Source organism: Labrus mixtus, chromosome 12 (assembly GCF_963584025.1).
Source record: "Labrus mixtus chromosome 12, fLabMix1.1, whole genome shotgun sequence".
Classification (NCBI taxonomy): Eukaryota; Metazoa; Chordata; class Actinopteri; order Labriformes; family Labridae; genus Labrus; species Labrus mixtus.
The window spans coordinates 16430584-16457085 of record NC_083623.1 but is presented as its reverse complement, the minus strand read 5'-3'; the positions used below and the strand labels follow the sequence as shown (position 1 = coordinate 16457085).

The window sequence follows — 26502 nt, the reverse complement described above, 5'->3', positions numbered from 1 at the left end:
CTCCACTTACCCTCCGTCTCTTTGCTCCATCTTTGTACGCATGCACGCACAGACACACACATAGGACACGCACAGATGCTCAACAAAAGACGGAGATCACATCGTCTGGAAAAATCCAAACAGGAAACGCTGACATCATATCGAGACCATTTCCTCCTCCAAGGTCATACACACATCCACATAGGCACACACGTGCAGAAACAGAGCTGTCACAGCTGCATCCCAGAGGAGCAGGACGAATGATGGTCACTGTAAAATGACACAAGGAACAAGGACACTCACAGAGCAACCAAGAGAGGAAAAGATGCAACACATGAGGTGTCACATAACGTATAGAAATGGAAAATCATGAGTGCTTATAATACTGTTTCCTTGCCTGTGTGTGTCTGTTGGTAGAGCATGGGTGTGTGCTGCTGAGTCTGGTGGTTGAGATTTTTTGCCGGCAGCACTAAGTGCTTTGGGAGTCTCACAGTGACCATTTCAACCTTCTAGATGACCACGTGTCACATATAAATCTGCACCATGATGCACAGAACATACACACACTGATAGATATAAACATACCCTCCCTTAACCCCCTATGATCACTACACTACATCTTCTTTAATCGCCCTCTCTCTTCACCTCCCTCCCTTCTTCTTCTTCTCCTTTTTTGGATTGACATATTCCCTCACCTAATAATTTTCTTTTTAGTATTTTTTTTAAACACGTGTTTAAGTAAATGGATGACTTGGGGGTATGAGAGACTTTGACCATAAATCATAAAACATACTCAAACTAATGATCCTGTTATTTAAACATACCCAGCAGCTGTTTGTTCTCACCATGGCTGCACATGTCCTTTGACATCTCACTGAAGTTATCGTCCCCGGTGAGACACACAGGGCAAATATAAAGGTTTGTGTGATTATGCAGGGAACATGTGTGCTGCGGTTAAACATTAACTGAAGCCACACGCTCTGCAGAGGTCTACACACTGGACACAATCCAGACTCTTCATCGTCAAAGCTCGGCCTCCACTGGCTTTCAGCCTGAACACATTTTCTTCTTATTACTTAATTCTAACAGTGATATCTCAGAAAGAGCACACTTGCAGAATGATTACTTTCAGTGGTGCTTACTTTGTTCTCAAAGGTTGATAATTATTATTTTAATTTTTTTACAAGGGATGTCACTTCAACGTTTTTCTGTAAAAATTGGATTTTCATTGGCTAAGACAACAAATAATTCAGCTATTAAGAGCAACTTTTCATCTTCCTCTTTGTCACCTTTTTTCAAAAGTGATCTAATCGCATTTTCCCAACTTTCTATCGAGCTACATTGATTTTTAGTTCGAGCATCTCATCCCAGAGAGCAGACACCATTTCAAAGTGCATTGTGGGAGCATTGTAGGAGTCTCTCCAGATGTGGGAACACCGATGAAAACTCCATTGTGCCCATACCTCTTACCAACAACACACTGCACAACAAACAACATGTTGCCCATCATTTGTATAAAAAAAAAAACATTTCTCCTTTTCTTTGGTTTCTTTCTTTGCCCACGTCCAGAAAGACATCATATTACAGGCAATGTTTGCAACAAGTGTTTTAATCACAGGTGATCTAGCAGGCTTTCAAGGCACCACAAGCTTTCCAAAATGTATATTTTTTAAGACCCCAAAAGACTTTCAATGACAAGTGTTCAAGTTCCTGCCCTGTATGTAGTGACGCAGAGCTGTGACGGTCGAGCGAACACCGATGGTAGTAAAAGCGCACACTGGTGTCTAACCTGTCATTTGTGCAGTAATCTGTCTGCACACACACAGAGACAGAAGTATTCAACACACTTACTATAAACCTACACACACACAAACAGAAAATGGACACAAATGAGCACACGCGGTCGACTGCATGCCACCCATTTATGAATGGCCGACACACACAGCCACACAGCCACAAAACACAGGCATGCATGTTCACCACACACATACACACACTGAGCCACACACAGTCTGCACACACCCAGCCAGCGTTACTTCTCTCACATGTGCTAATTCCCCCCAAAAAAACATTTTATGTGCTGAAATGACTTGTTTTCCTCAGCCTTTTTCTTTAAAGTGCAACTTTAATCTTAATGGCATATGTTTAAGTCTGTTTTTGAACTTGAAAAGAGGAATGGTGAGAAGAGAAGCTTCTCTTGAGGAAAACACAGCTAAATGGAATCTGCATATTTTTCAAAAAACCTCTTGAAGATTTCAGAATGAACTTAAACATTCTAACTTTCTAACTCAGAAAACTGGAACTTCTGATTGAATTAAATGTAAATCTGAGAAATAGCAACTCTACTCCTCTTTGTTGTTGTTTCTGTCCTGTTTGTTGTAATCATGATAAATACAGGATCCCCATTTGACCTGTTACAGTCTGTTCATTCATTCTACAAATTAAATACTACGCTTGGTTGCTCCACACACCTGATAGCTGTCTATCAACAGCAGATGGGAGACAGAGCCTTGCCCTGCATTTATACTTTCACAACAGTTAATAAAGAGATCCAGAAATAATTAAGAAAAGTGATCACACTGTGGTAACCTCTTGCATGCTGCCAGCTCTGGTAAGACTGCTGTCGGTTGTGCGGTTTTAAATGTCTCTGTGGCTTTGTTGGACATAACCGTGAAGCTGCTTTGTTCCCTTTAATATAAGTCACTTGAACTCCTTCCTTTATTTAAGATTCATGTTTTATTCATTGCGTTTTGGCTGAGAAAACTAGGTCCCGTGCATTGCGTGACACCTCTTTTTGGGGCAGGCTGGTGGAGACAGAGATGGAGGAAGCTGGATAGACGAGGCCAATATTGATGGCACAGTAAGTTTATTTTTCTAAATTTTTCTAAATAAACTTATTGCATTTTTAAAAAATAAACAAACTTACTGCGTATTTGTCTCTTGATTTCCTTGGTGGGATCCAACCAGCACTGGAGTGAGACACAGAGTGTGAAGAGAGTTAACCTCAGTCATCAAACAGTGTAAGACACTATACAGACGTTTCTGTTGGAGTTTCTACTAATGTGTACATTACTGACATATAAGGCTTATAGCACATCCTGTGTATGTCTGGGTAACGATACATACCTTCTGCTCATGGCTGTCTGTGTATGACAGACCAAAGTAGTCTTTTTCCAGGAGGTTCAGATGCTCACACACCTTAAAGAAGAGGAACTGGCCCTTTGCACGTTTCTGCAGCGAGAGAGATTCAAGCACAAACATCAAAGATTAAAACATGACTTTTTGACGGGAAAACTATAGTCGGAAGCTTCTAAAATGTTTTCACTGATATGCTTGAGTAAGATATAATGTTCCAATTCAACCCTCTCCATTAATGCATTTCTGTTTGTTTGTATATCATTTCCATCTGTTCCTTTATTCTGCAGCTTTTTTGTCACTCTCTCCATCTGTCTCTGGGCAACACATTCTTCCAATGGGCCTGATGGGAGACTTACCCATATAAGCCTCCACTCTCAACTATGACAATGACATTTAGCACACTCCCATGTATGCGTGCAAAGCTGTGCACGCACACAAACACACAACAGTGCCCTTTGGGCAGACAGAATGTCAGGCAGTGAGAGGGTGGAAATTGGGGGGGGAAGAGAAAGTATGAAATAATTAAATACTGTTCATTTTTATTTGCTAAGTCAGCACGCCCTCTTTCTCATACTGGCTTGCACATGAAGACAAAAATTTGCGTTGCATAGCCCAGACAGAATCACAGACAGGGCAGGGAGCGTGGTGAAAGTGGAGGGAAAGAGGATGAAAGAGTGCATTTTTCTTCCTCGTAACGGGACAGCTGAAAGCATCCGTGGTATTTTCCTATACTTGGTAGAAAAGCATGAGCCACATGCACGGCACTCACAGTGTAGACGCATTGTGAACACCCCGAAAGAATTTGAGAATGTGACCTTTCTTGATTCTGAGTCTGTGCCAGTGTGCCTCCGAGCAAGACACAACCTCGGAAGCATTGTCTGATTGCTGCAGGGTCCTTACATTCAAGTACAGATCTATGTACGTCTGTCACGCACTGTTACATGACGAATGGACAGATGGCTTTTAAAAGTTTCCCATTTTTCAGCATGTTATTCATCATCAAGTTCGATGACATTAAATCCACTCATAACCCACAAATTAAAATGCTATTAGTGCAAGATTCAAATGACCAGAGCCACAGACATACACTCATTAGGAAGTTTTAACCACATAATAATCATATTAAAGCTAGGAGAGATGAAGAGTTTGTTTGGATTCTGGAGGCAATAAATAAACCACTCTGAGTCAAATCCAAAGCAGCAGGCCTAAAGTCTGCCAATGCTACTTGACTCACTTCTGACTGAGAGCTAATGAAAAGCTTTGAAACGCCACTTAAAGCGTGTGACACTGAAATCCTGCTGAAACCTATACTAATGAATTCCTGAGAAACAGCATTAAGACCATGTGACACTAAGACTCTCCTTTGAGAAACGGAGTTAAACAACATCTGAGAAACATTTCATTCAAACTACAGCTAACCAAATATACATTAAGTAGTAGTGCAACGGATCACAAGTGCCACGGTTCAGATCGGATAACGGATATTTGTAACTGATCGGAAAAATAATAATGAATACATCACTTTTCTCCTCCTCCTCAGCTAGCCATGACTCAAACTTTTAACTGCACCTTGAATCAAAATGCAACTCCACGAATCTTTAGAATGTATCACATCCTCAATTTTCTTCACTATACGCTATACTCATTGCACGATTCCAATGATAATAAACAAACATAATAAACAAGCATTTAGATAACCTGAACTCCCTTTTTATTCAGAAATTTTCTTGAGTGATCTAAAAGGTGCATCATTTCAGTTTAACCTTACTAACGGAAAAATACAAATCTCTCTGGAAACAATTTTGCTATAACAATGTTTAAACATGTAACATACACGCTGTACCTGTCCATGCACAGGCTGTACCTGCAGCGCGTGTTGTTTGTCAGGTGCTTCTTGGTACTATGACCTGCACCGGGATTTAGCCGTAGTACATGTATTTTACACGATGTTGATTAATTTTCCATCGAGCTGCGGAATACATGCGACCTGAACCCTTGGTTGATCCAAACAGATCCCAGATCGACTTTGATCTATTGCACCCCTAGCATTAAGTTATTGCACTGGAATAAATCTGATGCTGGTGCTTCGGGAATAGGATGGTGGGATGATAAAAGATGGACGTACGTGTGTGTGTGTGTGTGTGTGTGTGTGTGTTGGAGGCCTGCTGTGCAAAACAGAAAATTTAATCTCAGGAATGCATTGTGCATCTCTCCCTCTCACGGCCTAACTGTTCCAGTTTGTGGAGGGAGGAATAGATAGATATGCGAGAGAGAGAGAGAGAGAGTGAGTGTGTGTGTGTGTGTGTGTGTGTGTGTGTGTGTGTGTGTGTGTGTGTGTGTGTGTGTGTGTGTGTGTGTGTGTGTGTGTGTGTGTACTTTAGGACAATAGCAGTTAGTTGCAGTATCGGCGTTTTTTTCCAGGAGACAAAGCAACTACTATTCAAACAGCCTCAGACACTCACAGGCACGCTGTTGGGCGTTGGAAATACTGCAGATAAGAGAAAAAAAAGATTTGTCATGAGGTCTATCTGCCGAATGAAATCCCACAACGAAATGGGAAGGAAAATATTGTAGTGGGAAAAAATAATTAATTAAGAAGTCAGGTTGGAACTGTTTCAGTGGGACCTACAGAGATGCTACTCTGGGAAGATTCCTACTAAATCTGAATGAGTGTGGGAATGAGAGGGGGCCAAGAAAAACGCATGCAGCTTGAAAAACGCAATCTTCAAACCATGAGCAGTGGTTAAAATGAGGAAAATCTAAGAAATCATGGACACTTCCACAATGAGAAAAAGTCTAAAAGTTGCATGAAAACACTTGATGTTGTGGGTATCTGCATGAGTCTGTGTGAGTGCGTGAAAGGGGTCCGGGGCACGTGCCTGTTTGGGAGTAGCAGATGCAGGAAGCTAATCTGGTGGGGACCCCCCCGTAATCTGCTGGGTTTCTGTTTGTGCCTGTGTGTCTGTGTTGTGGTCACCAGACAAGCCCCTGCAGCATGCTCTGCATTTATCCCATAAACCACGCCCACAAATATGTGAGCGCCTGCAGTTTCTGCCATAACTGCACTATGATTGAGAAAGTTAACCCCCCCCCCCCCAAAACACACAAATGCACACCAGCACTGACATAGACATACACACTGCAAATATGATCCTATTAGAAATGACATCACTGACAAACTAGAATCCACATGTGTCCTCTTCGAAAAAAGGAATGAACACAGGAAAAACAGTGTGTCCTTAATATGCAAGTTGACATTTGTTTTTTGCTTGTCAAAGTCTCACCTCCACTTCGCAAGAGAAGTCAGTCCCGTCTAGGAGGTTCACGTGGCACACCACCAGCTTCATCTTGGTCTTCCTCACCAGTCGAAGAGGAGACTGGAAAATGGAGGTCTGGCCTTCTCCTCCTTCTCCTCCCTCCTCCTCACCGTTCACCTCTCCTTCCTGCTCCTTCTTTTGCTCCACTGCTTCTTCCCCCTCTGCTGCCTCCTTGGTCTCTTCAGGACTTTTCTCAGTGTTCTCTTCCACCGTCTCTTCCTTGGCAGGCTGGTGGAGTTTGGTGGGGGGGGGGGGGGGAGGGAGAAGAAAAATGATGTTTTACAGCTGTTACATGCAGGGTTCCAAACTGTGGCTGTCATGTAAAAGCTCCATATCTTCTCTAAAATATCCTCGCTTGTTCAGTAGAATACAAAATAACCTACTCCTCACTGTTTCTCCAAACCAACTAAGAGCGAAATCTGTTTTCTTTCTAACTCTTCCTTTTATTTCTCCTCCCTCTGGTCTGAATCTGCTCTTAGAAGTTGCAGGCGTTTCTTTTGGCCTGATCACTGAAATGTTGATGTCACTGGGTGGGCCTGGGTGGCTTAATGTGATCACTGAATAGAAAAGTTTGTGTGTGTATAAGCGTGTGTGTGGAGTAAAATGCCTTAGTCTCTTTATCGCCCTCTCTCTCTCTCTCTCTCTCTCTCTCTCTCTCGGCTGAAACAAATGACACAAATCTTTTAAAGCAAAGTACTTTTTACCAGCTTACTGTTGGGGGACAGGTTTGGTGGTTGTTTCACCTCTGTGATAACTAACTCATTTGCAGCAGGGTGCAAGACTCATGCTGACATGACTTCCAGAAAAATGGCCTCGCAATTCTCAATGTCGGTCCGATTGCAATGAGGATGCTATGGACAAACAAACTAAATTTGTAAACGTGTGAGCTTTACAAGTTATCTCAGGTGGATTTTGTTACATCCGGAAAGAAACAGGTCATTCTAGCTTATTTTATGCTAAGCTGAGCAACGCTATGACAGAGTGTTGATGCTCAATTTTATCATCCAACTCGCAAAAAGAACTTGCAGAAAAAGTAAATCACAATAAAAACCTGTTTCACTTCTTATTTCTGTATATCAAATGAGTGTATCGGTTTTCAGCAGAAAAGTCCTTTGGTTCAGATCAAACCCTGGTCTGCAGAATGGTACCAGAAGGATACTGTATAATAATTATGTTGCTTAACATGTTTATTTTTCTTTTTCAGATTACTGCTGATGGGAGCCAAGATGTCATTACAACAGATTGCGTTCCGCCTGCTTTTGCTCTCCTCACAGACTGCCTACTGCTACGTGATTGGTCAAATCTGACAGCAATCTTATACCCAACAGAAACCAGAAAAATTCAAAAACTCTGGTTTGTGTTCTGTTCAGTTTCCATGCTTTCATCCTTTCTTTTGTAATCCTCTTATTCTTGTCTCAATAAAAGACCAGCTTCAGGAGACCCCCTGACTCTTTTGAATGTTTCCTTGTGTGTACAGAGATGATGTGAAGAAAAGAGGAATCATTCAACATGTGAGCGTTACCTCAGTGTCTGCACTGGCGTTCGAATGAGATTCTGCTTCTTTTTCCTGCACTTGCTCTGACTTCACTGCCTCCTTCTCTTCCACTTCCTCTGCGTGACCGTTCACTTCTGGAGCAGGCCCCTCCTCCTCCTGTGTCGCCTTGCTTACTTCTTCCTCTGTGGGCAGGGCTTCTTTGGTCGGGGAGGTCTAGTTTAGGTAAGACGAAATAAAACAAAGACAAAAATCAGACCAAAATCTTTTAAACCAGCCGTGTCAACATTAGAGTTGTAGGATACGAGTCGTACCTGGCTCTGAGACTTCTGCTTCTTAAGCCATGTTGGCAGATATCGAGAAATTCCTTTTCCCTCCTTCCCCTCTTTCTCCTTCTCTTTGTCCTTGTCCTCTCCTGCGACGTCCACTACTTCCTTGTTGTCTTCCTTTGCCTTCTCTGATGGGTCCGGCTGTGCGGCTGACTCCTCAGCGTTCTCCTTCACCTCCGTCTCAGAGCCTGCTTCTGTTGTCATCGTGACCCGTCAACCTGAAAAGGAGAAGAAAAGAGAGCATTAGATTCTACTTTGATTTTAAGCAAAAATGTTGAGGAGTATCATGTATGTGATACATTCAATTCAATTTGGGACAGTACACCGAATCATCTTTCATTTTGTTTTCGGCTGCTGGATACCATCACAAAGAGCTGGAGTAAAATCTGAGTTCAATGTTGAATTTGGCACAAATATGAATTTTTTATGGCACACAACTGGAAATTTAGTCCGGAGTATCTTTTATAAATGAGCCACATGCTCCAATTTTTCTTTGAGAGATCTCTTTCCTCCACAACAGGAGCAAGATGAAATGGCAGACCAAGAAAACATCTCTGGAATTATACGACTATTAAGCACTTAAACTATGTCATGTAGAGAGTAAAACGCCTAACTTAACTACATTAGGCTTATATAAGCCAGCTGATTGTGGTCCTTTGGCTCGCAGCTGTTAACACATGATCTCATAGCTGTTTGAAAGATTACATCTTGAGTCTGAGTCGTCCACTTCTCCTGCACTAAAAACCCCAGAGTTTAGGATGTCATTATGTCACACACTGAGGTTCATCTGGGTCAACAGCTGGTTACAAGGAATTGCTCACAAGAAGGGGAATTATTTGAGTCTTCATATCTGACTCATTGGTTTTACCCTGCAGCTGTGGTCAACACACACACACACACACACACACTTCAACCCAAATATCTTTGGCAGCACTGTCCACACACACGCCCTATTACAGCGACGGACGCAGTTATTCAGCCTGACAATCATTTGTTGATAACACTAGATGACCATGACATTGGTTTGGCGGGGAAGATTAGGTCAGAATGTGCAAACCTGTCTGCTTAGGGGCGTTTACCTTTGTGCGCAGTGTGTGTGTGTGTGTGTGTGTGTGTGTGTGTGTGTGTGTGTGTGTGTGTGTGTGTGTGTGTGTGTGTGTGTGTGTGTGTGTGTGTGTGTGTGTGTGTGTGTGTGTGTGTGTGTGTGTGTGTGTGTGTGTGTGTTCAGGAGCAGGTTTAAGTCTGATTCATTCACTTTCAGTCATGTCATTCACTCTGTTTTCAGTTGTTTTGAATATTCCTTAGCCTGTTTCTAACCCCTTTCCCTTTGATTTTGTACTCCATTACATCGTCCTTCTGAGCAATTTCTCCTTTCTGCCCTGCCACCTTGAATAAGAGGACACTCGCATGCACACACAATGCAGCAGTAGTGTGCAGGGAGGGTGGGGGAGTAAAAATAGAACAGGTCTCCTTACGCATGATCGGCTAATGAGGTAGGAGGTGGGGGGGGGGGGGGGGGAGATGGATGGAGAGAGGTGTGCATGTAGGTGTGTGCAAATGTCAGAGAGGCAAGCTAGCACTGTACTGTGTGCCTGTGCAGATAGAGGGAAAAAAGCAAAAAACTGACTTCTATATCTTAGTACGAGGGAGTCCCACTGACATTACATAACAAACAGAACATGTACAAGCCCATTTGTTTTAAAGACAAACCTTTCAAATCAGGTCACTCGTACATTTTTTAGTTCTGTTAACAGTGTTTGCTGTGGGGATGACAATCTGAGACTGTTGGTCAGGTGATGGTTCAGTTTAACACTTTGTTCCAGACTGACATATTTCATCAACCACTGGATGGATAACTGGGTGACCTTTAGTACAGACAGTCTTTGTCCCTGAGGGTGAGTCCTACTGACTCAGACCCTGACATTTTCTCTGTCGCTATGACGTTCACATTTTTTGGTATTTTGGAAATTCTTTTGAGGGAACAGAAGAAAAGTAACCAATTTATTTCTGTGAAATTCACTGCAGTTATGTGTCCCCTCAGGATGAATTTACCTTAAGATGTCTAGTGTCCTCTATTTGTCTTTCAGCTTAGTTTACGGGAGAAAAAAAAACATTCCCCTGCTTACATGTTAAACTAACATGATGAACATGTTTAAGAATTTACCTGCTAAACGTCCACATGTTAACAAAGTCCACATGTATATAAAACTAGCTCATTATTAGCTTTGCCAATGGCATGAAAATTCCTGTCTCCTTAGAAGGCATGTTGTATTTTTCCCCTCCGAAACATTTGATAACAACAAAAGTTTAAAAAAACAGAAACTGTTCAGCTCCAAAAAAGAGGGAAGACATGTGATGGCAGATCTCAAGCAAAAATTAACTTTTCCCTCTTATTTGATGTTCCAGAAAATGCCATTAAGGTAGAAAAATGTTCAGAATATATGCGGTTTGTTAAAAAAAGGGTCCAACATTCACTTCTCCCCATTAGAGTGAATCTGTGCAGGACCTGCTGCTGGTCTCCTAAAGGGGCAGGGCAGTTGGGAAACCCATGTGACAGCTATACAGGAAAAGATGAAGTGTGTTGTCCTTTTCTGAATGAGAATTAGAAATAGCTCGTCATAGGTATGTTGCTTTAGTGTAATGTGGACCATGTTCATCTTTACTACACATAAGTTAACAGATTAAACAAAATCTCCCCAAATGAATGGGCGGGGCAAACTGTGACAGCTGAAGTCAGTTCAATCCAGTCTCAGCTCTACTAGTCTTTGCTGAGCCACTAGCTGTGAACCATGCAGGCATGTTTACACACTGATACTCAGGGCTTGAAATGTGCAGGAAAGGGGATTTGGGGAAATGTTTGAAGTGTGCAGGCTACCATCTGTGCAAGAGATCAAAATCAATTTTAAATCAACTGGAGCATATTTTTGTCCACATGTTTGTTGCGATGCCCTGAAGTAGAGCCATCAAAAACAGGACTGTTGCTACCGCCTTACTGCAGTCCCCTCTCCTCTGAGATGCCTGTTTTCTCAGTGGACTATCTAGCAGTCTGCTGGCATCAGGGTGCAGCTTTTTGCAAAACGCTCGTCACGGCCACTTAGGCCTGTTTTAAACCGGCCCTCTCTCTCTCTTCTTCTTTGCAGCCCAGGGTGCCTCTCTCTCTTTTTTCAACAGATCCCTGAACTCATCTCTCTCTCTCTCCCACTCTCTCCTCTCCCACAATCCCTTTCTTCCGGGCCCCCTTTCAATCCTGTCCATTGGTCCACTCACATTGTCTCCCCCTGAAAACCCCCTCCTCCTCTCTCTCTCTCTCTCTTCTTCCCACAGTCCATATAAACAATGGCGGTGACATTATTACAGCCTCTCTTCATAAATATACACTCATATACACAGACTGAATGGTTTATGGCAGTAAAACTATCTGTAGAGCATCTAATTGTTAGGGTTCTGGCGGTCATTACAGCACAGTGCTGAAATATGAATGGGGTCAAATAAGGGATAAATGAGCTGCTCGCTGACAGTGCAACAAAACTTCTCCCGTATGTTAGGGGTTTAAATGTCTCACGCCATGAGTTTGACTTTTTCATCCAGTAATGCAGAAATAATGCACATCTTGTGATGTTGGTGATTTAATCTGACTAATTCACAGTCAATTAGCAGCAATCAAGTAACCTAGTTTTCCTCAAGGCAGAAGAAAAGCCTCCAGGATCATTATTAACGCAAAATTGGCCACTTGTAATGTAATCCGTTTGCGTACACGATAATGAAGAGGATGTTTTCCAATTAGCACAGACATAGACAAGGCAGCTCTTTCTCTTTAATAAACGTAAAATGACCTAACGTTTTCTCTTCCAATCATGTTATCTAAAATCTATTGCTTTTTTTCTGCTTGCTTACAGCCTAAGGTCGATCAGCAGCATTTATTTAACTTTTAGTTTGTAATCTTATTATTTGCTTTGGCTCAATCGCATTAGATTATAATGTTTTCTTGAAATAAATTCCATCGCTGTGACCGGGTTCAATGAGCTGCTGTTGCATATGACTGCCAAATCAAAGAAAAGTAAAAATACTTTTACAATGGCAATGACTGGACCATTTAATCTTTAGCTCAGTGGACAGCTCCTGAAGGCTTTACTATTGTACTTGTACCTGTCATTTACCGCGTATCTTTGAATTAAAAGATCAATCGATTCCAGTTGTCTTACCTATTGCTGCTTCTTCTTTCTCCCTTTTATCCCTCCTAGCCTTTGGTCTCTCCTCGTATCCTTCTCTTTATTCTCACTTTCTTTTAACCTTGTTTCTTTTTTTATCCTCCTCTCCTGTTCCTTCACTTTCCTTCCCCACCTCTAAGCAGAAGGCCTGCCCTACAAACTGTCATTGCCATTTTCTCTCTTCCAACCTCTCCTCTCTCTCCATCCCAGCTCTGTGTCTGCTTCCCTGGGGACTTTTGCTCGGAGAAACAAGGGCAGAAAACGAGAGAACGGGGAGGGGCTGGAGAGGACTGTGTGAACGAGAGGAGCAGAACTGAGGCATAAGGGTAGCTGGGGGAAAAATGAAGAGAAATTGAAAGAGGATAGAATTGGATGCAAAGAGTAGTAGTAGAGAGGGTACACTTTCTGTGTCAGCTTACTGATGCACACTGGCATATACAATCCATAATCCCTCAGGAGATTCTCAACAACATTACTTTACATTCTTGGACTCCAATACAACTGTATTGTGTATACAATGTATGAACACCCTCCACAGTTCTGTCATGGCTTCAAATCCATTTTGAATTTTGCATTAACTTTTACTGACCAAGCTCTTTACTCAGTTACACATTGAAAGCAAAGCTGTGTTGTTTACCCTCCACACATAAAATATATAACAGTTGCAAAGTTGCACTGAAACTATAGTTCTCACTTCTCCCACTTACAACTTTACAGATGTCTGTCTGGGTTTTAAGGGGTTGTCGTCATAGCAACAACAACTTCCTGGCCTGTGGACGGGAGATGCAACTTTGTGAGACACAAGTGTAGGATTTAGAGCAAAAATCAAGAAAAAAGGAGAAAAAGACAAAAGAGATTACCTAAATGGTACTACAGGTTTCACATATCTGTTTTTCACTACCTGATGAAGCACACAGGACTGCTCTAAGGTCAATAAAGCAGATATACACCCCAAACCTCTCACTGATGGGCAGAAAGGGGGCAAACAGAGGGGAGGAACTGGTTTCCGTGGCAACCACATTCATGGACTACAACAATAAATCCCCATGGAGACAAGAGATTACTGCAGGAAAAATACAGATTAGTGGACAAGCGTAGGAGTGACAATAGAGATTATTACCGTGCCTAAACCCATTTCAAACCGAATCAGATTTACAGGAGGTATAAAGTGCTGGACCTACAGTAACTGTAATACGCCCCCACCCCCCCACCCCCCTTTTCTGATAGACCGCACCCACTGGGAAAGGGTGCTTGGCTGTACTTATGACACTTGTATCCATCTGCTCTGAGATTTTCTTTCAACAAGGATACTGGGCTGTAGCTGCAGCTAGTAGCGGCTGATCAGCTGCATGTTGCGTCAAGCTATTTCAAGGTACACAATGATCAACCAAGCATGTGAGCAATTATAACTTGATCCCCATTAAGACAATAAGGGGCGATCTTCTAACTGTATAATTATTGCATCACTCTTGTGAAGTTAGTTTTAGAACGATAGACATGTTGTCGTGTAAAAATTCAAAATTCAAGTCATTTCCAAACCTTGGTCCCACATACAAAAGTATGTATTATGACTTAAGATGGCTCTGACTGGGAAAACAGGCATTTATTGAAGCAACACAGACGTCTGAATTGCTCATAGATCTGAGAAGTGGGCAGTGATAAGGAGGTCTGGAGTGTGTGTCTGTGTAACACGTAACAGGTGTTATCATTAGAGCTGCAACAACGATAAAATCGATAAAAATCGATTAATCAAAGTGTTGGCGACGAATTTCATTATCGATTCATTGCGTTGCGCGATTAATGCGTCACTCCCTATGTCGCAGACTGTGGTGATGTACACGCCGAACTGTTTACATGCCACAGTTCAACCAAAGTGTTTGAGCACTTCACAATGCATAAAGACATGAGTTAGTTTCAAGCTTTTGCAATAGCGATATGGTGCGACACGGGGGCACCACAGTGATGATGCAGCACCTGAAAAGTAAACATGTCAGAGTCATCGCTGACTAGGAAGGGAGCTCGACAGCTACAAAATCCCATGTTTGTTCAGTTTTCAAGTAAGAAAATGTAACGTTAGTCTCTCCGGTTGCTCGGCTGGTGCTTGTGTTTACTTTTTATCCAGCTTGACAAGCACGAAAAGTTCATTAAAGTAACGTTAGCTGGTTAATGACGGCGGTAGAGCAAACTTTTTACTTTGCCAACGCCAACGCCAAACAAGCTTAGACTGAAGAAAACTTTTTATTATTTTGCCTTTTCGGCCTACATTCAATACGTTGTCAGATATATTCTTTGCTTTTTTTTCCCATATTATTTTCTGTTGACATTGGAATATATTTGTGTAGGTGTGTTTTACATTTTATTTTAGTTTAATGTTTTTTTAAAGCACTTTGTCAGCTTGCTGTAAATAAATAAACAATTAACAATTAAAACTTACTACAATGATTGAATAATTTAATGATTAAGCTTCCAGTGTTAGTTTTCTGTAATAAGGTGAGAGTTAATACACTGCACTGTATGCAAGTGCATTTAGACACTTAATTAAATTTGTGTAAATAAGTCGTTTTTAGGGTACCTGTATGAGTGTAAATAAATATATATTATAAAAACGTGTGTTGTCTCTGCAAGTGCTCTTTGGGTTACTTGCCTTTACATAACAATAATTCATAACTAAAACAACAAGGCATATTGATTTGATGTAAATTGTGCTGTTTTACATACTAATACTATCTTTGTCATTACAGAAAACAATCATGTACACGACAGCAAGCATCCGTCTTGACAGATAGCATCCTCAACATGTTCGTCGCCGACATGAGGCCTCTGACGATGGTTGAAAATGAAGATGCAACTTCACTACAATGATCCCCACCTTGAACCCTGGCTACACTCTTCCCTCAAGGACCCATTTCACAAAGCTCATGGAGACGTCCAAGCAGTAACCTGTTGTTTTTGCACTTTTGTTTGCACTGTCAATGAACTAATGTTCTGTTTTTGAATAAACGTGTGGAAATTCAAATTTTTTTTTTTTTTTTATCCGATTCATCGATTAATCGGAAAAATAATTAACCGACTATTAAAATAATCGTTAGTTGCAGCCCTAGTTATCATACCATTATTCATTTTATTCAGGGATTTGTGTTTGAGCACACACATGTGCAAAGTTGTCCCAGTGAGGCTCTCAGGACCAGCTGGTTTGTAGCTCATGTCACACACACCCGATTTTCCATATTGCAGATTTAGTGTAATTATATCATACCATAATCCCTTCCTACACTCACAAACAGGACAATCACAGCTTGAAATTCAACACAGCAAAGTAACAGTCCCAGTACTCATTGTCACAAAAACTAGACTAGTGCCTGCATGTTCTGTGGACTCTTAAGCTATGCCTGTTATATGAGCTAGTATTTAGGACGAATATTCAGGCTTCACTTGTTACCATTTTAGTTTAGCATGCTAACACTCTCACAGTTGCTTATTGGCATATTTATTACTGTAGGTGATGGGAAAGTCTTTACTTTTAGCGGCATTTTTGAAGGAAAGAATGTCAACTCTGACCTTACGATGGCACTTGACGGAAAGCTAATGAATCCCCAAAGTGATAACGATTCATCCTGCAGGGTACAAGAATCTGCTCCAGATCTCCATATCTATCTGTCAAAAGTCAAGACATTTCGCAATATTTCTACTGACATGGCAGGATGAGGAAGAGATGCTTTAAATCTAGTGACAAGATCTGAGTCATTGATTATTCATACAACCTGATGCCATCCGCTCTTGACAGTTATAACGTGGGTGCGGATTCTTACCAATTGAAATTATGAAGAGAAAATAAATTTGGCATTTTGAATTTTGTGTGTAAGTTTTATCACGTCATTGTCCAGTGGCATGTACATTTTCACAAGTACTTCATTTTATGCCTTTAAACGCCATTAAAATATTATTGGCAGAATCATGTTCACAAAAGTACAATACGCATATTTAAACAAAATCGACAAAAAAACTGTTGAGACATGGCGTATTGGCTATTGGCATATACCAAAAACCACTAACATAAACATCATAGTTTCTTATAGACAGCATCACAACTTCAGAGGCGTAGTATACTTGTTGTAAACCTTTGTTAGAATAGATGCAAACTACTCATTCTATGACAAAAGCTGCATTGCTTGCTGCAGTTATGATGGGTGATAATATTAACTGCTGTTTTTTGACGAGCAGTCTGTGTTTCCATTGAGACACAAAAGTTCGTTGCTGACATCTGGGGTACATCAAGTACAAAAGGGTTCCATAACCCAAGCATAAGAAATCAGTTGACCATCATTCAGACCAATGAATTATGAATCCAATCCAGCAGATTGCACTCGGGCATCCCAAAACCAAAACATTGGTGCAACGAGCTACCATCTCTTTGTGCTGTTTCATCACAGCTCGACAGCTGACAGTCACTGAGCCCAGGTTTGGTTTTGAGATAACCACACACATCCACAGAGAGTGCAGCGGGATCCTAATCTGTGCTGTTCTCTTCTACGATCTGTCCATCTGTCACGCTATGACACACACATATACACGAAGCACTAACACACACACACAAATATAAACGGATTCTAAATCACATGTAATAACACACTTACAGAATCGCTGATTAACACACTTGTGTCAATCGCACATCAACACACAACCACATACACACAGGCCAATGGTGTGAAAATGGTGAACATGCCTGTCTCTTTATACTGCACTCTGACCCTCAAACTGAGGATTACACAAAGGATAATCCCAGTGTATGTTTGTGTGTCTGTCTGCCTGCCTGCCTGTCTATCCATTCATCCCCTCATCTTCCTCTCTGTGTCTGTCTGTCTCTCCTGCACCTCATAAACACTTCACTACCCTCCACGCATCCAAACAAACTGTACAGTGTCCTAAATGTGTTGCCTCCAGTATAGTCGAAGCATGAGTGGTCAGCTCATAGTGTGTGCTTAAATGACCAACATCATCATTACTTTAGTTACTGTATTATTACTGTCAGCTCATAACTGCTATTGTGTCAACAGCAAGAGCCTCTTTTCAGCTTTATGCTGCCTAAACTAATAGTCATCACTCGACAAAATATAATAAAACTGGAGGTTCTGCCTCATTTAACTGTAATAGCATGTCTTTCACCACTAGGCACGGCTTTAATGATAAATTATGGATGCTGTGTCACACATCTTTAATTGCAAAGAAGACATATTATACTACCCATCACATTGTGCAAAATGTTGGATGCAGAAAAAACAAAAATGGATACGCAACAACTACAATAAAATGCAGTCTTAAAGGTATTTTAAATCCTTTCTTATAGAGCTACAAGTTTCTCTCTCTGTCTGTGTGTGAGAATAGTGGGTCAGCTCATAACTACTATTGTTAGCAGCTAAACACCCCTATTCAGCAATTAAAGCAGTCAGGCGCAAGAGCCCTTTCTGTGTGAATTTGTGAGTGCCTCATGTGTGTGTGTGTGTGTGTGTGTGTGTGTGTGTGTGTGTGTGTGTGTGTGTGTGTGTGTGTGTGTGTGTGTATGTGTGTGTATGTGTGTGTGTGTGTGAGAAAGAGAGAAAGACATAAAGAGTGAAAGTATGGGTTGGTCACACAAGTGCGCATGAGAGAAGATAGCTTACTCTGTGTGTGTGTGTGTGTGTGTGTGTGTGTGTGTGTGTGAGTGAGAGAGAGAGTATTATAGGTATTAGCCAGGTGAGGGAAAAGAAGTGAGAGAGTTGCTCTCCCCAGAGTAGCAGTGGGTATGGTGTTGCTATGGTAACTATGGCACTGTGATAACAAGATGTGTTCAGCAAAACAAATGACTTCATAGGTAGCAAGGCTCATCATTATTACAGCTTCCTAGTGTTTGAAGTTGATGCTGACATGTGTGCATCAACAAGTTGTTCGTTAGAAAAGATACAAGGTTTGTAAACGCACTGTGTGATGTTTTTGTACTAAACTTAACGGAGAAAGGAAAGCCTTCAGTCTAATCAAAAGACAATTTACACCATTAACAGCCTAACCCCACTAACAGGAAGGAACAAATCTATAGATGCATAAGTAAATATTAAAGTTGGAATTAGGGCATCATCACCCCTTTTTTGGTGATTCAGGGGTCTCCAACTGACCAGCAAGATTATTTTGATTGGGAATGTTATTATTATTTATCAGTGACTGAGAGATGTTTGTGTCAGGAAATAATACAATAAATAAAAGTCAGGATCAAAATAATCTTGCGGGCCAGATGCTATTTGCGAGGCGAGACCTCAAATCGACGTGTTTCCTTGTTTCACAGATTGTTTTGGTGCCGCTTTTACAAATTGCATCATCTAAAATCAGCTTGTTATCCTTTTTCATTTGACCGAAAGCCGAAATGTGTCCAAAGGTGTGAAGCTGCATTTGGTTTAGGTACCAGTGCCGTTGCCATCATTTCCGTCTGAAGATGAGGTGAGGTGACTTCACGTGTGGTTGTGATGGGTTGCCCCCAATGCTCAGTGGTTGGCTTGATAAGCCACTGCATGTTTACTAGACAGAGTGTAAAAATGAACTTCCCCTCGCAGGATCAATAAAGTATAAATTATTATTATTATTATAATTCATGTTTGCGGTTATTGCGACTGCTCTGGTTGGAAGTTATTAGTAGAAGCAAATGCTTTCATGCTCCTAATTTCCTAAATGCAAAAAAAATGTGTTACTGAAAACAAACTCTGTTATCTGAAAGGACTTTTTCCCCCCATTTCTACTCGGATGGACCTTATTTTTCATGAGCATAATTTGTATGCTTTATGTCAGCAGGTTCTTATAAGGAAGACTTCAACAAGACGCCCAAAATTATGTTATCCAAAAAGTTGTGTCGCTTGTCAGATTATGTTGACTAAAATTTTTGTTACATAAACATTTCAACTCATAATTTAACAAGTACAGAAATTGAGACAGGAAATCCCCAACAACCAGAAGCGAGTAGAATAGCGAGTATTACCATGATTTAAATCAGTAAAATTAAAACAATACATAACCATTATAAATCTAGCATGCAGGGCCAGTAGAAAATGTTCTGCAATGAAGAAATAAGGAGAATGTCAAGCACACATGCACGCACACCCACACTGCAACTTCAGCTGCCTGACATTAATTTGCTAACAACCAACCTTAACCCCAAACACTAAAATTAGACATTCCCCCTGTGAACGCCACAAGATGACCTCCTTTTCACAACATCAACCTGTTTTTCTCATTTACTGAAGGACATGTTGCTTTTAGAGTCACGACACACACTCACGATTCATCATGTGAGATGTAGATTAGTAGAGTTTATGCTGGCCATAAACATTCCAGAATCCCGGCCATATAAAACAACTAACAGACATGTGCTTTGAATATCCACATGTGCTCAATGACTTACATCTAACAGCAATAAAACTACTGCAACTCATTCTCGTAATTCATAGTTTCATTCAGGTCAGTGATGAAACGCAGCAAGCTTCAAGGCATCTAAAGAGTCACAATTTTCTGTCTTCATGATAAAAAAAAAACAGGCGAAGTGTTTTGTTTTGATCCTTCTTGAAATCCAAATATAGACATCGCAGCTCATCATCGAGGGTATATGTTCAGACATCTCTCCCTGAGATCTGACGAAAAGGCGTAAAGCACCACTCACACACGTTAGCGAGGGTCGGAGAGTAAAAGAATAGAATAGAATAGAATTACTTTATTGATCTCAAACTGGGAAATTGTGGCGTTACAGCAGCAGGTTATCCAACACACAATATGAGTAAAAAACACAATGTTAGCAAATCTAAACATAATATAATATTAAATACAAAGTAAATAAGTACTAAACTAAGAATGTGAATATACACAACCAGGATTTAACTAAGCATTACTAGTCTTAAACAGGAAGATTAAATATGGAAGATTAAATGTAAATGTGCAAAAACAGAGTTGTAAATGGAAAGTATTGACATAAGTTAAAGTGCATGAGTGTAGACATATTATAAGCAGAAACTATACAATATAACGGCGAGTAGACAGCCAAATGAAGTGAACTGAATGACCATGAAATGAAAAGTAACAAAAGGAACATGAACATGAGCGTATCGATCATGACTGGTGAACTTCAACAGATTTTAAAGGGAAAACATGCTAGAATGGTTGGCAAATATTGTCCATTTGAGGGAAACAAAAGATGTAATATGCCATTATTCATTTTTGTAATTATTGTTTATTTGACACATTTCCCCGCTGGTCTCTGATATCTTTATCTGGCGGACAACTGTACGTTGTACTGGCCAAAAGCCGGTAAATACTGGCTGATGTCAACCCTGGTAGTTGGCCTTTTCTCGAGTCAAATTTCACATAAATAACATGACCAGACAGCTTGTTTAAGCGTCTAGTATCAGTTAATCCTACTCTAGTGACCTCAGACCTTTAATCAGGAAACAGGAAGCATGACACAGGGCAACGTCAAACCCTTTTTCTGTTTTATTCTGCTTGTCTCCCATCCCTCCATCTTTATCTGCAATGTCTTATTTTTAGCCCCAAAAATTACTCAACGTCTGTTTGGCCTCTCCGTCTCTCATTAGGAAACTGTCAACATGAAAACAGGAAGTGGCCAGAGTGCAAAACATCCTTACACTCATGTTTTGTATCTCTGTCTCTCTCTGAACATTCGTCCAGCAGGAAACACTGCTTTGTGTCTGCCTGGATCTCCCTCTCACACACAGACACAAACTTTACTGGGTTCTTGACACTCTCTCAAATGATTTGTTTCTAACTTCAGAGCAGCTAATTCAAGCTAGTTAGTAGGCCTGCACTTCCTGTCACCCCAGACACTCCTCTTAGTTCCTTTTCCTCCCTCCTCCCCTCATCCCTTCCTCTTTATCGTTCTTCCCCCGTGTCCCACCTCCTCTGTGATTCCCCCCCTGCACTTCTCAGCCTGCATGAATGAATAGCCAGCACATGATGATTGAAATAAATGAATGAATTGTTAATCAATCACTCATTCAATCAACCAGAAATAATGAATGATCAAATAAATCAAAGGCTGGTAATGTAGCAACTGATGAACTTAGGGGAACAAGTTATAGAGATAAAACAATGACTAATTACCATTTTAAAAGGTAATACAATTATACCTTTAATGCTGTTTTACTGAGTGTATCAGGAGCTGTTTTCTAACATGCACTCCTAAACATTTCTAGAAATGTGAAGGGTAAAGTAAAGATGCCGTGGTCATAATGTTCACCAAAGCCAAGTGTGCCACAATAATGACAGTTTAACTTCATATCAATACTATGTTGTTATATCCACAGTCTAAACCAAAGGGCAAAACAGAACATACTGGCAAACTGAAAAGAGTATGAAGCAACCACCTATGCGTCAGTCGCTCACTTGATAAAGGATGTTTTTAAAGAAGAAGAAGGTCAGTTAAAAATCAATGTGAATCCGTTCATTTCAGCTCACTAACAGCAGGGCCTCTTGTTACAGGGGTTACAAGAGGTGTTTGCAGTTGCCATGGTGTTAAAACAGGGGGCAACCACTTTCACCAGGATAAGATTACAAAGTGTATCTCCTGCTACAAACATGTTTACAGCCTGGTACAAAAAAAAAAAGTTTTTTTGTGAGTGGCTCTCATGTCTTTACCGGCAAACACTGTACAGGGTTTTAATTTTCTTAGAACTCGCCCGTTTTGATTTTGACAAAGGACCAGGGTTATTCCTAATAAGGGGAGCATCTGACCTGACTGACAGGCCGGCTTGTTGTAGGTGAATGCATTAAGCTGACAACCTCTGTAAACTTCTTTAACGTTCTTGTGTTGAACTTGCCACCACACTTAAAAAAGGGTGAGTAGATCAGACATCAGTGTTTGGAGCCATTCTTTTACGCCGATATAAACCTGAGTGCCAACACTCCCTCGTGTTGCTCCCTAAGACACGGCCTTTTAAAAAGATGAAGCCCCTGCCCCCGTCCTGCCATGCCTCTGTTCAGCCTCTCTGTTTGAGAATGTGACCCTATGCTGATTAATCTGTTTTTAACTATGTTTGGAGCCCTGCCAAAGCCACAGGCCCACGCTCTCTCTCTGTCTTTTATTCTATCGTTTCTTTCAGCACTGGACACTTGCTGGGGAAGCAGTTTGCCCTCTTTTTCTCCCTTTGGGATGTGAAACATTCAACACCAGGGCTTTTTCCTCTCATAAAAACCCTCTTATGACCCTCTTATTAAACAAAACAATCACTCTACTAATTGCTTTAAAGTTGTCGACACTTTTTCCCCATTAGCTTAATGGTTAGTTCAATTTGATTCAGAAAACACAAAATGTTACTACAAAGTATAGATGGAAAGAAGCCATATTCTCCTTTAGGATACCAATTTTGATGCATACACTTGAGTAACGGTTACCTGAACCAGCATGTCAGGCTGTTTCAAAGACTGATACTTGCATCAGTACTTAAACACCTCTACGGAAAGCTACTAATATAACATTTTTCTACTATTCCATAATATAGTATTCACATATTTGGTAACATTTTGACCCTCTTGCCCAAAGAAACTCCTCTTGCCCCCCTTTTTTATCCACGCATCCTCTACATCTCTATCCCTCTATCCCTCTCCCCACCTCATCCTCCCTCCTCTCTCCCCCCTCTCTCTCTCTCTGTAATAAGCTGAACACTGCATTACAGTTTCCATTCATCCGTGCCCCTCTGATCTTTTCTGTGTGTGAATGCAAGTCCTGCGGTGCCCGCTGTCCAAGCCGCTCTGAAAGCTCGAGGCTAATGCTCACCCAGTCACGGCTGACTGCTACACTGTAGAATATGTCCACCTCAGTAATTGTGGTGACTGTCCCAATGTTACTGCAATCAAGGCGGGGGGGGGGGGGGGGTGAAAGGAAAGCTTGAATTGTGTTTGGGCCTCAAGTGTTGAACAGCTTTGACAGACTAAAGGAAGATGATCTAATGTGCTCACCCACACTGTAACCACCTATGAGTTTTGATCACAGTCGATTATCATTCAGAAAGAAACATCAAAGCGAGAATAAAGTATTTTTTCCCCCTTTCTAAAAACAACGTCTGTACCTGTCGTTCACTCGGATGCAGGATGGCCGAGGTGTCCGTGTGTGCCTGAGCTGATGTGACGTGATTTGCGCCTGTTGAACCGACCATGTCAGGAACCAAAACACACATACACGCACATAAACGCACACACACCCAGGGATGTTCCCATAGCCTTTCCGAATGGTTAAGCAATATCTCTCACTCTCTCTGTCGCTCCCACTCAGCCTCTCTTCCTCTCTGCCTGCTTCTGTATCCTCTTTTCGCCTATTGTCGCCCAATCTCTACTTTCCTATTTTTGTCTCCTTCAACTTGACTTTTTTACCTCTCACAGGGTGACATATCAAAGCACGTACATGCGGTTAACTTAAACGAGCACAGCTATGACAAGAAATCAGCAGTAGTATTAGCTGCAGACTACTAATGCAACATTGCATTTTATTTTTATTCCATTTTTTTCAGCTCTACTGCCCTTTTTAAGTTTGAATTTTCTAGAGCTCTATCAACCAAGTTTTGTAACATTTGGACCAAACCAAACCTGCTCGAATAGATTCAAAACAGATTCATTAAAAAAAAACAACGGATCCCAAAAGGGTATTGCCTGACAACAGAAATTTTGAGAGGAGGAAAAAAAAGAGGAGGTAATGCCTGCACTCTAGATAGCCCGGAGTTGTTTGCAGCTAACTTTAATGAGCAGATTCTCCCACCAGAACAACCAATTAAGGCTTCTCTCATTAGCGGGTTTGACAGAGCTGCCACTGTTCTGCACATCCTGAGAGTATGAGAGTGAACATGGCCTTGATGATTATAGATAAACCACACACACAAAAGCACACATAGAGAGCGAAGGCCCCGACAGTAAGAGCACACCAGAGAGCTTATACATGTTTCACTGTTGGATTAGAGAGTAAAAACTGTCTAACGCATCAGAGTTGTAAGATGGCAAATGTGTGCTGCTGTCCTGAATAACCTGAAAACCTGAAACACAATCCACCACACACAATAGCAGTGCAGAATACAATAACTTCATTAAGCATGTGACGTTTACGTCTAAGGCTTTGAAAAGGGCGGTGTTAAATTAACAAAATTGTATCCATCCATGCCCCTTAAAATCGAGACACTTCAATGTTTAAGTCAATTTTCTAAGATGCATAAAAACGAGTGGCGGTGTGGCTCTTAAACTCGAACCTTGTTAATACAGCGGGTGTGCCATGTAGCTGAATGGATGATGATGACACAGTTATGTAATTTGTCCTATTCCACGGGGTTTCCACTTAGCAAGGTTTGTGCAGAAAGATTATACCCATGACTTCTGAATTCAAACAAACAGAGATGGCTTTATATGGGAAGTAATACAAGTACAGAAATGATAATGATACCTTGCACAACATCAATGCATCTGGCTTGTGTGTTATACAGATGCTGAATATATTAATCAAAATAAAGTTATAGCTTATATAATAAAAGATATGTGTACAAATTGCCCATGTTTTTTTTTTTTTTTTACACGTCAGCACTATCTCCACTAAATCCAGTCAGATTGTAAAGCATGGTGTCCTATCTGTTTGTGAACTAACTGAACTCTTGCCATCTGTCCCACAAAGTATGACTTCTAAGGCTCCCTCTGGGAAACACACACACACACACACACAATTTATACTGTATGTAAACACAGTAGTAAGATAGTAGCAACACATGGAAAGTGAAGGAGAGGGCAGGGCAACCAAAACTGAAACAAGCTCTTAAGTTTTGAGTGTTTCAAATCAATTTAAAGCCATTTATATGCCATACAGATTATGGTTAACAATCATTCTCTTGTTACGTCATCAAATTGCAGATTCGCATAAGCAAAAGCTCAATTGATCATTTCAGGTACTCATCTAGTGAAATAGGTCTCACGTGTTTTTCATTTCAATCCCAATTCATATTTATTTTTTTTAATTAATTGGATGTTACACTTTCTAGGCGTCAAACTGGAATAGTGTATGCTACCATACCACTTTAAGGTCTACTTTATCTCTTGATTCGGGCGGATGTATGGTTATTAAATATCTCTGCCACATCTTTTTTTTTTACTGCATTTCCCAAACCTCCTTGTACACAAAAACGGCTTAAACCCGACTATGATTGTTCTTTTCATCTCCGTGTTCAAGAACAACCACACATCTCAGAGATTGACTTAGGAAGCAGCAACATGAACCGTCTAAAACACAGACGGATGTAAAATAGTAACATCAGCAGGATCCGAAGAGGCGTCACGTAAACTCACCGTTAACGTAGCTCTCTCTACACCAGGAAATACAACCACCACTTGGGTCTATTCATTTAGAAAATTAACGTGAACATGTCCTTTTTAGCCCACGCCAAATGTTTCCACGGGTACTTTGAAGCTAACCTCATCAAACAGCAGGACCTGAGAGTAGTTTAAGGTGATGATAACCGGGGATAATGTGGACGAAGAGAGGCGCCATGAAGGTATGACTGCATCTGCTCATAACGGATTTCAGAGGGAAAGCCTGTTGTTTGCTTCAACATTTCACAAAACTGCTTCTTAGTTTTTAATTCAAAGATGCAAGTCGAGCACACAGATATCCAAAATCGGCGGAAGAAAACGCGAAATACGATAAATGCATTAAACCAACCGGTCGCTAATGTTTAAATCACGTGATTTTTAAAAAAAGGGTGGTAAAATCAAACGTTACCTCTTGTAAATTTTCAGCGATTGCGTGTGGGGAACTTTTCCAAACGTGGCCTCTCACTCTGTTCGCCTCCCAAAAAATAACGCACAACCCACAAGCCTCCAAAAATCTCCACTGGAGTCCACACACCGAAAATCTGGCCGAGGCTCAAAGCAGACGTGTCCATCATCCACCAAGCCCCGCCCCATACAGTGCGAAACATCTTTTTCCCGACTCTCATTGGCTCAGACGGGATACTGTATTACATTGTGAGATATGATTGGTCGGTCGAGCT

General features: G+C 41.1%; 1 protein-coding gene across 17 annotated transcripts in view; it reads right to left on the bottom strand.

The window, feature by feature from the left end:
* Positions 1–26019, bottom strand: part of epb41l2 (erythrocyte membrane protein band 4.1 like 2) — a 50823-nt gene extending 24804 nt beyond the window's left edge. For 3 of the 17 annotated variants that reach the window (XM_061052327.1, XM_061052328.1, XM_061052330.1), the window contains exons 1-6: positions 12458–12674; positions 8241–8473; positions 7957–8142; positions 6402–6662; positions 3106–3210; positions 2906–2948 (exon numbers count right to left, since the gene is read on the bottom strand). In XM_061052327.1, coding sequence (XP_060908310.1) covers positions 2906–2948; positions 3106–3210; positions 6402–6662; positions 7957–8142; positions 8241–8459 — 814 coding nt within the window. In that variant the 5' untranslated portion in view covers positions 8460–8473; positions 12458–12674. Of the gene's footprint in view, positions 1–2905; positions 2949–3105; positions 3211–6401; positions 6663–7956; positions 8143–8240; positions 8474–12457; positions 12712–25798 lie in introns of those variants that run through there. The other 14 variants (XM_061052324.1, XM_061052326.1, XM_061052340.1 and 11 more) reach the window with 9 other exon arrangements.
* Between the last annotated feature and the right edge of the window lie 483 nt (positions 26020–26502).